The 12,137-nt window shown below is 41.3% G+C and overlaps 1 protein-coding gene across 3 annotated transcripts in view; it reads right to left on the bottom strand.

Moving 5' to 3' along the window:
• Window positions 1-5,353: 5,353 nt before the first annotated feature.
• The window catches only part of GLCE (glucuronic acid epimerase), a 110,070-nt gene continuing 103,286 nt past the window's right edge, over window positions 5,354-12,137 (bottom strand). For all 3 annotated transcript variants that reach the window (XM_027553069.1, XM_027553070.1, XM_027553071.1), the window contains one exon: window positions 5,354-9,592. In XM_027553069.1, the coding sequence (XP_027408870.1) occupies window positions 8,568-9,592 (1,025 nt within the window). In that variant the 3' untranslated portion in view covers window positions 5,354-8,567. The remainder of the gene's footprint in view (window positions 9,593-12,137) is intronic.

Here is a 12,137-nt window from a genome sequence, read left to right as displayed (position 1 = left end):
CCACTGGACCACCAGAGAAGTCTCCAGCAAAACACTCTTAAAAAGGATGCAGTCACTCCATTTATACCAAGGTATACCTGACATAACTAACAGCTTACAATTTAGTTCACATTTTGACAGGAATCACAGTTGAGCCCAAGAGTCTCTGATTTCAAGGGTAACTTGCTGGGGGTGAGAGAAGGGTGGGAGATAACTTTGGGGAGGGGTCTGCGAGGCGGGGCTTAGGGGAACGGGCAGGGTCCTGGCTTTAAACTCCTTTTCCTAAACTGAGAATTGGAATTATTCTTTAAACCACAAGACAGCTGGGGCATTTCTTCTGGGTGGTTCCAGTGTGGGGAGAGTCTCCTTCCCACTGAAAAGACAGCAGCTGTGTGTGGTTTCCCTGACTTCTTTGGGTTTTCTGTTAACCTTACTTCTCTGTAGCTTTTGCCCTCAGGATCTGCTGGGCCCACCAGGCCTGGGCTGAGTTCTGAATTTCCCAAGGGGGTGGGCAGGCTGCACTGCGTGTGTGCGTTTGTGTGTACACGCTCACACACATGGGTCTGGGGCTCACTGTGACCCTGACCCATCTCCCAGAGAGTTCAGTGCTGAGGACTCTGGGGAACTGGTTTGTTTGGGGGGGATGGAGTAAATGAGAAGCCGCAGGGAGGCCTGCATTCAGCTGTTAAAGGGGACGCCCACTCCACTGGTCCCCTAGGACCACCCTAAGGATAAACTAGACGAATGGAAAGATGCTAAGAAGTTTAATGTAGCAAGTTTCTTTAGAATTTCATTACTGCGAATTCTGATTTGGAATTTGTAATATTTTAAAGTATTTTGTTTTCATAGCAGACAATACGTGTGCCTCCTGAATCTATTACCTCACTGATTAGAGAGGGCAGGGACCCATTCTCAGTCATCAGTGTCTCCCCAGCAGCTGGCAGTGCTGGTAACTGGCTGCTATGACTCCTGTCAGATGGTTCCTGTGCCTCTTCATGTGTGTGTGTGCACATGCACACACAGACACACTCTCCTAAGATCTTACTCTGTGGCATATAGAGTTTTGAAAGTCCATTATGGAAGACAGTAAACAGCAGGAGGGTGTTAGAGGGGCTTGGAAGGGCTGCGATGCTAAGTCATCCAAAATCTAATGTAAATAGTCTGGGGATGCAGAATAAGCAGGGCACATATCAAGGAGACCTGATCGCTGAAGAAACCTCCTTTTTCTGGGCTCTTCTAATCATTCAGTGGAGCAAGTATCCATTTCAGCAGTTCTGATAGCATCCCCAGATGAAATGGGCTCATTTCCCCTTCTTGGGCCAAGACTGGGGCTGTGACCTGCATCCCTAGTCGAGCCCCCTGGGGTGGAGTCAGGAGATAGTGGATCGTGGCTATTGCTTGGGGATGATGATTTGAAACATGGAATCTGGGGGCAGACATACCACACTGTCAAATTACTGAGTGACTTCTGGCAAATTGTTTGACTTCTGCAAGTTCCTTTTTTATCTGTGAAGTTCACATAGTACTTCCTCCTGAGACTGACAAAAGAATTAAAAGGCGAGTACATGGAGTCCTTTTGCCTGAGCCCACTACTGCTTGGCTCTGATTTGGGGAAGGGGAGGCTACGCAAAGCCCATCAGAGGAAGAGCACTTCTGGCTGTGGCTCAGGGCAGGCACAGCATCTTACCTCTGCTATCCTGAGATAGGGAACACATGAAAAGAGTTGCATGACCTTGAGAGAGTTACTTAAACAGTGTTTTGTTTTCTCATCTACCACCCGAGTTAGGCTGAGCTGTACATGAGGTCGAGTTTGGGGGACAACAGTGGTACTTCTTCCCAAGCAAAAATGATCTAGAAACACCAATCCAGAACCATAGTTTGCTGTACCCTGACGCTCAGAGCTCTAGCCGATAAGCTCAGAGCTCTAGCTGATAAGCTACCTGGGTGACTCCTTCTGGTGGGTGTTTCCAGATGGAGGCAGCATCTCTTTTTGTTGCCCATAGGAGTGGAGATGATGCACTCTTCTCCTGATTACCTTGCCACACCATCGATGGAATTTGGGAATTAGTTTGGGGCCTCCCACCCTATATTCCATTGAATTGCAGAGATTTCATTTCACCCGTATTAAAATAGCAAAGGCAGAATAACAGGTATTAAATTAAGATCATGCACTTTTGCCAAAGACCCTTCTACCCCCACCGGATCTCAGGGACTTCGGGTAAAGAATCCACCTGCAATGCAAGAGACACAGCAGACCTAGGTTCGATCCTTGGGTCGGGAAGATCCTCTAGAGGAGGAAATGGCAACCCACTCTGGTATTCTTGCCTGGAGAATTCCATGGACAGAGGAGCTTGGTGGGCTATAGCCCGTGGAGTTGCAAAGAGTCGGTCGGATACAACTAAGCAACTACGCACACTAGTTAACACTACTAGATTTTCTAAGCTGAAATGGAGCAGTCATTCTTACCTCTGGGTGCCGATGAGAACAGAGCAAAATCCCAGGAAGGCACTGGCTCTTCCAGGTGCTCAGCTTAGAGGCAGTGTGGGGTTGCCTGATAATACTCTACCTGAACTGTGTGTTCACCACCAGTTTGTGGGTTGCTCTATTTCTGACCCTTCACAGGACTTTTTTCTTCTTTTGCTGTTTTCTTGGCTACAGCTCCTCTTTGATGGTTTACTTTGCAGTCCTGTCATTTCACAAAATCCTACTCCTGAAAAAGGATTAGCAAAATTACACAGTGTTGCTGCTACTTAACATTCAGGAAATGCAGCATCCACACACAAGTTACCAATCATTCTTACCAGATGGTAACTGTATCTTTTCCACCAGAAAGTGAGCAGCAAACACTGAAACTCATCACTAGTACAGCATTTAAATTCACATCCAGTTTTGATTTGACATCCTTAATGAGCTGGTATAATGAAAGACAGTATTTTGTCCCTATATTGTTCACTATTTATAATAGCTACAATAATGCAGACTTGATATTTTTAAATTGTCATGAAAAAAAAATCTCACCATAACCTACAATTTTGATATATTCTGCATCTGAATATACTTTTTGCAATACTTTGGAGTTCTATATTCAGAATGGGCTAATAGAAATAGCACATGGCAGGAAGGATAAAAACTAGCAGCTGATGATGGTGTCCATATATTTTTCTAGCACCACTGCTTAAGTTTAGTGATTACTTTTTGGTAGTTTATTTTAAGAACTTTAAGATCAACCAGTTCTCTCTTACTGGACTATATTAGGAAGCAGCTGATGCCCAGGGGTGGAGTAAGTTCCTGACGTGATAACAGCAGAGCCGGAGAGCCCGGTTTTCTGAGTCCCAGGCCTAGATTTCAGCTCATTGAACATGCCCTAAAGATCTCTGAGTTTTGGCCTTAAGCTTGGGGTCAACAAATTAAATGGCAACTCTGGCTAGTTCGGTTTCAGTGCACTTACAGAGTAAAGAGTGGTTGCTAATGGGCTGAATTGTGTCCCAATTCCATGGTGAAGTCCTAACCACTAGGACCTCAGATTGTGACTGTATTTGGAGAGAGGACCTTTCAAGAGGTGGTGGTTGTTTTGTTGCAAAGTCATGTCCGACTCTTGTGACCCCATGGAGTGTAGCGTGCCAGGCTCCTCTGTCCATGGGATTCTCCAGGCAAGAATATTGGAATGGGTTGCCATTTCCTTCTCCAGCAGATCTTCCTGATCCAGGGATCGAACCCAGGTCTCCCTCATTGCAGGCAGATTCTTTACCAACTGAGCTTTGAGGGAAGCCTCTTATAGAGGTAGCTAAGGTAAAATGAGGTTTGTGAATTAATGGGCCCCGATTTAGTATGACAGGTTAGAACACAGGCAATACCACGTGAGGACACAGCAAGAAGGTGGCCATCTGCATGCCAAGGGAAGGGGCCTCAGAAGAAACTACCCCTGATGACATCTGGATTTTGGACTTATAGCCTCCAGAACTGCAAAGAAATAAATTCCCACTATTTAAGCCACACATTTCTGTGGCATTTTAAAAAATGGCAGCCCGAGCAAATACAGTGGTCCAGACCAAAGGAAAATGCAGAACTCACATTATGTTTTTGTTTGTAATAGAAACACTATGTTGTTAAGCAGGATTCATTTATCTTAAGGATACAGTGGTAGCTTACGGAACCAGAGCAGAATGCAGCAGGCCTCAGAAATGCACTGGATCTAGGGCCTGGAACACTGCCAAGATTCTGTTCTCATCTCTGCTTTTCATTGTGTATCTGCTTCAGTTTTGTTTTTTCTTAATTCATCCCAATTTCCAGTTCCTGGGAAGAGACTGACTGGCCCAGATTGAGTGAGGGACTAACCCTGTCTACAGTCATGCCGGAGGAGGCAGTCACACGGCACACAGTGGCCATCAGAGCCCTCTGGAGACAGAGAAAGCATTCTCAGGAAAGCAGAGCTCACCAGACCATGAAATAGGCTCTCTGTAGCATGGAGGGTCTGACCCACCTCAAGGGCTATAGGGAGGCTAATATGTGACGCTCAGTGTGCTGAAGTGGAACGGTTGATGTATTAACAGTTTGGATACAAATAGCAAAATTAAGGCAAGAGCAGCCTGAGACCTCATTCAGACCAAGAACTGCTTGTATCCTGATGGCTGTTTCCCAACTGAGGATGAGAGAGAAGGAAGAAATGCCAACAATGCTGATTAGCAGCCTGTCAAAGGATACGCACTCATTAGCTAGAAAAAGTTGACTGGTGATCAACTGGAACTCCAACATACAAATGGTATGGAATATTTATAACCTAAAAAATAATGTACAATGAAACATAACAGAAAGCCAGACTGGTCTCTGATTTCATACATACTTGGGAGCCTAAATCATTACTCTCTGAAAGGAAGAGGGGAAAAGATTAAGTAACGTTTTTTGTTCTAGAGAAGAGGGTAACATGGAAAGTACAAGAATAAATTTTCAATTAAATCAGAATGAGTCAAAAACGGTTACCAGCCTGCATTAGCATGGGAAAAGGCGTCCTCACCACTGTCATGGCACCCTGCTTTCGCTCACATTACCTCTTCTTCTCCCAGCTGGCACCCAGGCCTAAAGCCCCTGCTTAGCTCCATCTCCTCTGTAACACCCTCCCTGACTGACCATATCATTTGGCATTTTATTTTTCTGAAACTGTTTGTGGACACTGTGTTCTCCACCGCCCCACCCAGAACTAAACCTCCTTAGGGTGAAGGCCCTTATGATATTCCCCAATTTGTCTTAAAGGGTCTCATACACCTTTCACGAACATTTATTGTGTGACTAGTTGCCACCATCTGAACCGAAAACGGTCAGAAATCTGCTTGCCGGGCTCAAGTAATCTTAGAATAAACAGAGAAGAGAAACATCCAGGTATAGTCCTTTTAAGATAAAAACTTTATTTTACAATTATATAAAGCAGCTTTACGTTAAGCACAAACAATCCATTTACTTTGTATAGAAACAAAATACCTTTCCATCTGCAAAAAATCAAGTTTTGCTGTGTATAAAACTAACATGTGCACATTGTGCTTAAACTGCAAAGTCTGTACAGCTTTACAAAGGACTACCCTTCAGAAGGGCATCCAGTAAACACGTTATTGCATATTTAACATATGGTCTATAACCCACATGTACAATGGAGAAACAAGAAAAACAATCACAAGGAGGATGAAAATAGCAGCTTTCAGTGAAACTTTTGCACACCTATAAAGAAAAAGGACTGCCACATCGGAAGAGTTGTGCTTGTGTGTCATTTCTTGTATTTGCTCACGTACACTGGATGGTTTTTGGATGAAGCCTTTATGTACAGTAACTCTGAAAGGGTCAAACTTGACCTTTATCTGGAAACTTTTGGCTGGTTTTATAACTGAAGTGGCAATAGATTTAATTAAACATCAAAGCTAACTCAAGATAAGTGTAAACAACTAATACCCATAATCTTGGAACAAGGAAAAATTTAAAGAATTAAAAAAAAAAAAAAGGCAAAATACCTTCCCCATTTTCTCTAATCTCAGACTAAACATTTTGCATGATTTAAAACCCTAGAAAACTCCATGTGTTTAGGAACAAAAATGACAGATGGTCTTGGGCAGTGTTTCCCCACATATGTCCCTCAGATCATTTGCCTCAGAATTACCTGAATGCGTATTTTAAAAATTCAGACTACCATGCTTCACTGGCAGATTTACTGGATATCTGGAATCTGTATTTTAGTAAGCTCCCAGGTGATTCTGAGGCATTCTAAAGTTTGAGAACCACTGGTTTGTACTGCCAGGGATGCTACAGGTTCAACTCACCCTCTTTGAAAATCCTGGGATCACAGGAAAAATCGAGTTGCTGTTGCAACATGGAAGGCAGTATGAGACCAACAGCAAAGAAATTGCAATGCCATTTCTAGATCAAAATGTCTTTCTATTTTCAGTGAGAAAAGACAGCCACATTGTTAAGGCACTGGGATTTGTCACAGAAGCAGTACCACACTGTTTTCACTGATCCCCTCAATCTGAAGTAGCAGTATGCAAACAGAAGGCAGAAGTCTGGACTGCTCTAAATAATAACAAGTACAATGGCGTAAAAAGGATTTCCAGACTGGAGAAACTTTATTTTTGAGCGGTGAAAATAAAATAAAAAAAGGAGTCTAGATATTCTTATTGAGACATCTAATGTATGAAGACTACAAAGGTCAACAGCTAGGGGGAACTGTTGTGGCAAAATTGACGTGTGGTCAGTTAAACTGGGAGTTTCAACTTATTTTTCCATGGCCAGTTTCCATGGGCTTCCCTGGTGGCTCAGATGGTGAAGACTCTGCCTGCAATGTAGGAGACCCAGGTTCGGTCCTGGGTTGGGAAGTTCCCCTGGAGCCAGGGAATGGCTACTCACTCTAGTGTTCTTGCCTCTAGAATTCCATGGACAAAGAAGCCTGGCGGGCTACAGTCTATGAGGTCACAAAGAGTTGGACACGACTTAGTGACTAACAGTTTCATGTCAGTTGTAGGTCTTCGTTCCGGCTGCTGATACAACATATATGTTGCTCAAAGGCATGTATGCATTTTGCCATTTCTGAGTGGTGTTGGTAGACTAAGTCCAGGCAAGATGCAGTGGCAGGCAGGTGCCCACCTCGCTCTTGATGTGCATTTCATACAGGTCACACACACACTGCACTGCGTGTGTCAGACTCAGTCCTCTGAAAGTACCGGATCTTGTATTTCCAATCTGTATAAGTTATTGTATTGATTTACTGTATTGTCATACACTAAAACAGAGACAGCAAAATCAACCTCCCTCAGTTCTGACCTACTGCCTAAGTCCTAGAGCAGACACTGCCCAGGGTGTGAGGGCTATGATGCCTATTTATGTGAGGTATGTGGGATATAAAACCAAAATAAAGGTCTGATTACACATGTACAGCTAATATAGTAGCATCACTTTTATCCAAGAGCTGAAATAATTTAAAATTAAAAACTGCAAAGAAAAAACACCAGAAAAGTTTGGAAAGCTTACACAAAAACTATGTATTTTGTGTACATCAATAGTTTGGAAAGCTGTAGACCAAGAATGATCTAAGTAGGAAAAAAATCTGCTACAATCCTTATAATATCTGACCTAATATTTTTCCTTAAAGGGGAAAAGAATCTAGAAAAGGCAGTGGTAGTGGGCTTATTAAACTTACTACCTCCTCATCAAATCTAGGTTTATAGTAAAATTTCCCAAATGTCCCCAAAATGTCCCCCCAAAATAGACAAAACTCTCGAGTGTAGTCTGAAATGAAATACAAAATTTGAGATAGTGGCAAAAAGAAACCACCACAATGGGGGTACAGGAGGGGTATACTGATTATCAAATCTTTACTGATTGTAGATAGTTTCATAAAACAGATAACATTTTTGTTCTGTTTTGTAATTTCTTGTGCAGTCAACAAGTTTCATTTTAGTTGTGCTTACATTATATAACTGTGAAGCCTGAACACTGGTTGTGTTTTTAATTTATACACTTCAAGCAAACCATAAATTCAAAATATTCTCCATATATAACAACTTGAACAAATACAACAAATGCTCATCCACCCCTAAGAAATTAATTTATAGAAAAGAAAAATCATTTTTAAAGTTGCACACAGTCCACTATTCAGGCTACAAGTACATATTTACTGTATTTTAGCACATTATTTTTTAAAGTCTGCTTTCAACATAAACATAAATAACCACATTTTAAAAGAGCCCCATACTAAGTTTTCAGACAAGTGCTGGACAGCTGGCCATCAAGAGCTACTTACCATTGTCTTTCCCAAATCGAGAGAACTGGACTACCTGTGGAACTGAACAGGGTGATAAGCGAGGCCAAGTTAAACATCTTCATTCAGCCCACTGACTAAACACTTTTCTGCTATAAATGCCATCGACATTCTAAACACTAAACCCATGGAATGCAATTATCTCAGAAGACTGGTTTTAAGGATCATTTATCACTTTGATGTAATCCACAAAAACCTAGTATACAGCCTTTTAAAATGTGCCTATGCTCTGCTGACACAGAGCCTCTAGTTTCTGTGTACAGCAGAGGCTGACGTAGGATTTTGGTTCTGAGCTCTAGTTGTGCTTTGCCCGGCTGCCTTTAAGGTAGCTCTTCCACCTCTTGACAAATTCTTTGAAGATTGGGGACTCATCAATGGTGCTAAGCAGCTGCAGTTGATTGATGTGGGTGGTGTGATAGTCCCAGCGGGCCAGGTTGGGGGCAATGCCAAGCATGAAGTGCCGGAGGTCGTAGATGGTTCCTGAGCCAGTGTCGTACAAGGGGAGCATGGCTTTAAGGGATTCCATGCCACGCTCATACAAGGACCTCGCTTCTTTCCCGAGTTTTTCCCCTGCAGTTTCTTTTAAGTCATACAGCCCAATTAAAGAATACATAAAGCCATTTAAAACAAAAGAGCTAGGTGTAGTTGGATATTCTTCATACCAGTCATGTTTATTCATAAACACAGCCTTGACTCCATGCTGCTCTGACAGAAACTTGTAAGGGGCTGTTGCCCTTAAAGCTGAATTGAGGAATATATGGTCTTTTGTTAAGAGATAGGCCCTGACTAATGTAGAAATGGCTTGCCCTTGGGCCATGGCGGAGTACCACCCTGGCTCTAAAGACTTGAAGCCTTCCCCTAACTTACGGGTCACCATAATCGGCCAGCCGCCTTTCTCATCCTGGTTCCTCACCAGCCAGTCACTGGCAGCGAAGAAGGCAGCCATGTGGGCTGTGGTAGAGATGGTAATGTTGTCAAGGAAGCCCTTCCCTTTCGCAATCAACCTAACCACCTTCTTGGGCATTATTCTTGTTGGCTTGACAGCTTTTGTGTTGGAAAGACCCACTCCTTTCCTGAGGTCAGTGACCAGGTCCCGGGTAACTGTGCTCCATGATGTTCTGGGCCCGATGCCATAGTATATGTCTCTTTCTTTAAAAGCAATTAGCTGGGTATTTGAGACATAATGTACAGTGAAGAGCTGATTCTTTTCTGTCGTCTCCAGAACCACAGACACACTTCCATTTGTTAAGAACTTGAGGTCAAATGAAATAATAAAATCTTTTGTGTTCCCCAGTTGCAAGGATACACCTTCACTGGTTTCTGTAGGGGAAAAAATATACCAAAAAATACTGGTTAGAATAGAAGGTTTCTCTCTGTATTTAAAAGTTACTTGCAATTCATCCTTGATAACCACTGACCATACAAAATTAATACATCAATATTTTATATGTTGGATTATTATTTTTTTAATTTTTATTTTTACTAAGTTAACCATAAACAAATGACAGAACTGTTGAGTCCATGATGGCTTGTGAGCATCAGACCAAAGCTCTTTTACCTTTTGGCCTGTCTAGTTTACATCAGCAGGGCTAATGGCCTTAGCATATACACTGTGGTCAAACTGCCTTTTCTAGATCAAAACTGGTTGATCAATAATCAATGGCTGGCTAATATACCTATTCTACAAAAAGAAAAAAAAATAGCCAAAAGCTGGTTCCACACATAGTATTACAAGAAAGAGGCTAGAAGAGAAGAACGGTTAGATATGAATTGATGGATCAGACAATTATGGAAGTTGTATGAAGAATGAGAACATCTTAAACATCAAATGATGTTTTGAGTGATTTTTTGAAAACCAATTTCAAAAATTTTTTTTTTTTGGCTATGCTGCATGCTTGTGGGATCGTAGTTCCCACAGCAACTGAACCCAGCCCCTCACAGTAGAAGCATGGAGTCCTAAATACTGGACTGCCAGGGAATTCCCCCCAAATTTTTTATTTAATTAATATTTGGTAAGTATTTACTGTGTTCTAAGTGCTTTACACATTAATTCATTTAGCCATTATAACAATTACAAGAGTAGTGCCATTATTACTCTTTATGGATGATGAACAGAGACAGAAAAGTTAAGTATCTTGCCTAAGGTACAAAGAGTTGAACCCAGGTTGTTTAGTCTGGCTCTATAAAGTACATGCTCTTAATCACCCATCGTTGGAGATGATAGGTTTGTTTTCAGACATTCACTGGAATTGTGAATAAAACTTCTGGAAATTAAGCAATGGGCTCCTATAGTCAACAAAGTGAGGAATACTGGGGGAGATGGAGGGGAAAGCATAGGTTTTGGAGTTAAACAAACCTAGTTTGAATTATTAACTCCAACACTTACTAGCTTTGAGATGTTCAACAAGATATATCTTTTAGCCTTGGTTTCTTCATGTGTTAAGTAAAGATAATATTACTTTGCAAGGAAACTGTGAGGATTAAAAAGAAAAAGGATAGTGGATTGAAACATAGTAAAAAACGATGTTGATAATTCTGAAGCTAAAGGGTTCAGAGACTGAAAAAATAGTAACAGCTGTTCTATTTGGCAAATAGTCAAACAGGAAATTTCTCTTGCATATCTATAGTATGAAGACAGCTGACTCTCGGAAAGTTGACTTCTACGAATAAAAGAAACTGAGCATATTAAAACCAAACAGTAGCAGCAGCAGGAAGAAGAAGGAAGAAGAAATCGAACAACAAAATGTTTCTTCTTCCTGTTGCTGCTACTGTTTGCTTATAATATGCTCAGTTTCTTTTACTGCTCTAAATAGAACAGAATTCAAGGGATGGTTCTAAAAAGCTTCTCAGCCCTTGAGGAGATCAAGATGAGGGCTGCTGTTTTCCACCCTAATCCAGACTACACTATTCATCAGTGTAAAAATAAGCCCTCTAGAAGAACCCAAAATCAAAAGTCCTTTTTAGTCTAAGCATTTCCTGCTACAAGCCATAAGCTAAATATTTTTAAACATCTCCATGTACTTTCTCACCCAGCCAAGCTTGTTGTTTTACAATAGGCAAAGATGCTCTGTGTACTAGAATATCACAGAATGCCACAGGATAAAAGAAGTTTTAGTCACAGAATACAAAACTAAAGGTCACTCATTATTTGCACTGCATTAAACACTCATAAATCCGTTACTTAAGGCCATCTAGAAGGAGTAGATTTGTATTGTGGCTTTCAAGGTCTGTGAATTACACAGCCATCAATAAAGGACAAGGAGAGAATACAGAAAAGGTCTTCTAACCTTTTCTCTCTTTTTATTTACCAACTGGCAAGGCTGGTGCGAGGAAGGATGAGTTCTGCTCTTGACAACATTTCTCCACAGAAAACTAAGCCTGAGGTGCTAACTAAAATTATTCCATTGTCTTTTTAACTAATGAACTCATTAATTCTCATGGATATTGATTAGTGGAGAGAAATACATTACATCCCAATTAATGAGACTGTCTTATTAAAAGGGGAAATGTTGCATAAAGTTAATTTGATTTTATAAAAGATTTTATTAATGAAATGGCTTTATATGAAGTTTGAAACAATCTAGCACATTAACAAAATTCCACATAGGAAGCAGGCCTGGTTGGTGATGCTATATTAACTTGAAAAAATAAAAAGCTACTGGTAAAAAATAGGCAAAGGAAAGGATGGCTCTCTCTAGAAAGAAAAATTTCTACTTTAATGCAAAATAGTTTGAAAATTAAAGGATGAACACTATGCTTAAATATTAAACTGAGGAACTTCATTCCTATGGGATATAGAGCTCTGGAAGGAGAAAGCCCTCATGCAGTAACCTGGTTCTTGTGGCCTGGCTCTTCACACAGTAAA

The sequence above is a fragment of the Bos indicus x Bos taurus genome, chromosome 10 (assembly GCF_003369695.1).
Source record: "Bos indicus x Bos taurus breed Angus x Brahman F1 hybrid chromosome 10, Bos_hybrid_MaternalHap_v2.0, whole genome shotgun sequence".
Taxonomy (NCBI): domain Eukaryota; kingdom Metazoa; phylum Chordata; class Mammalia; order Artiodactyla; family Bovidae; genus Bos; species Bos indicus x Bos taurus.
Note: the sequence above shows the minus strand (reverse complement) of the source record. Positions and strands in the feature narration are given on the sequence as shown.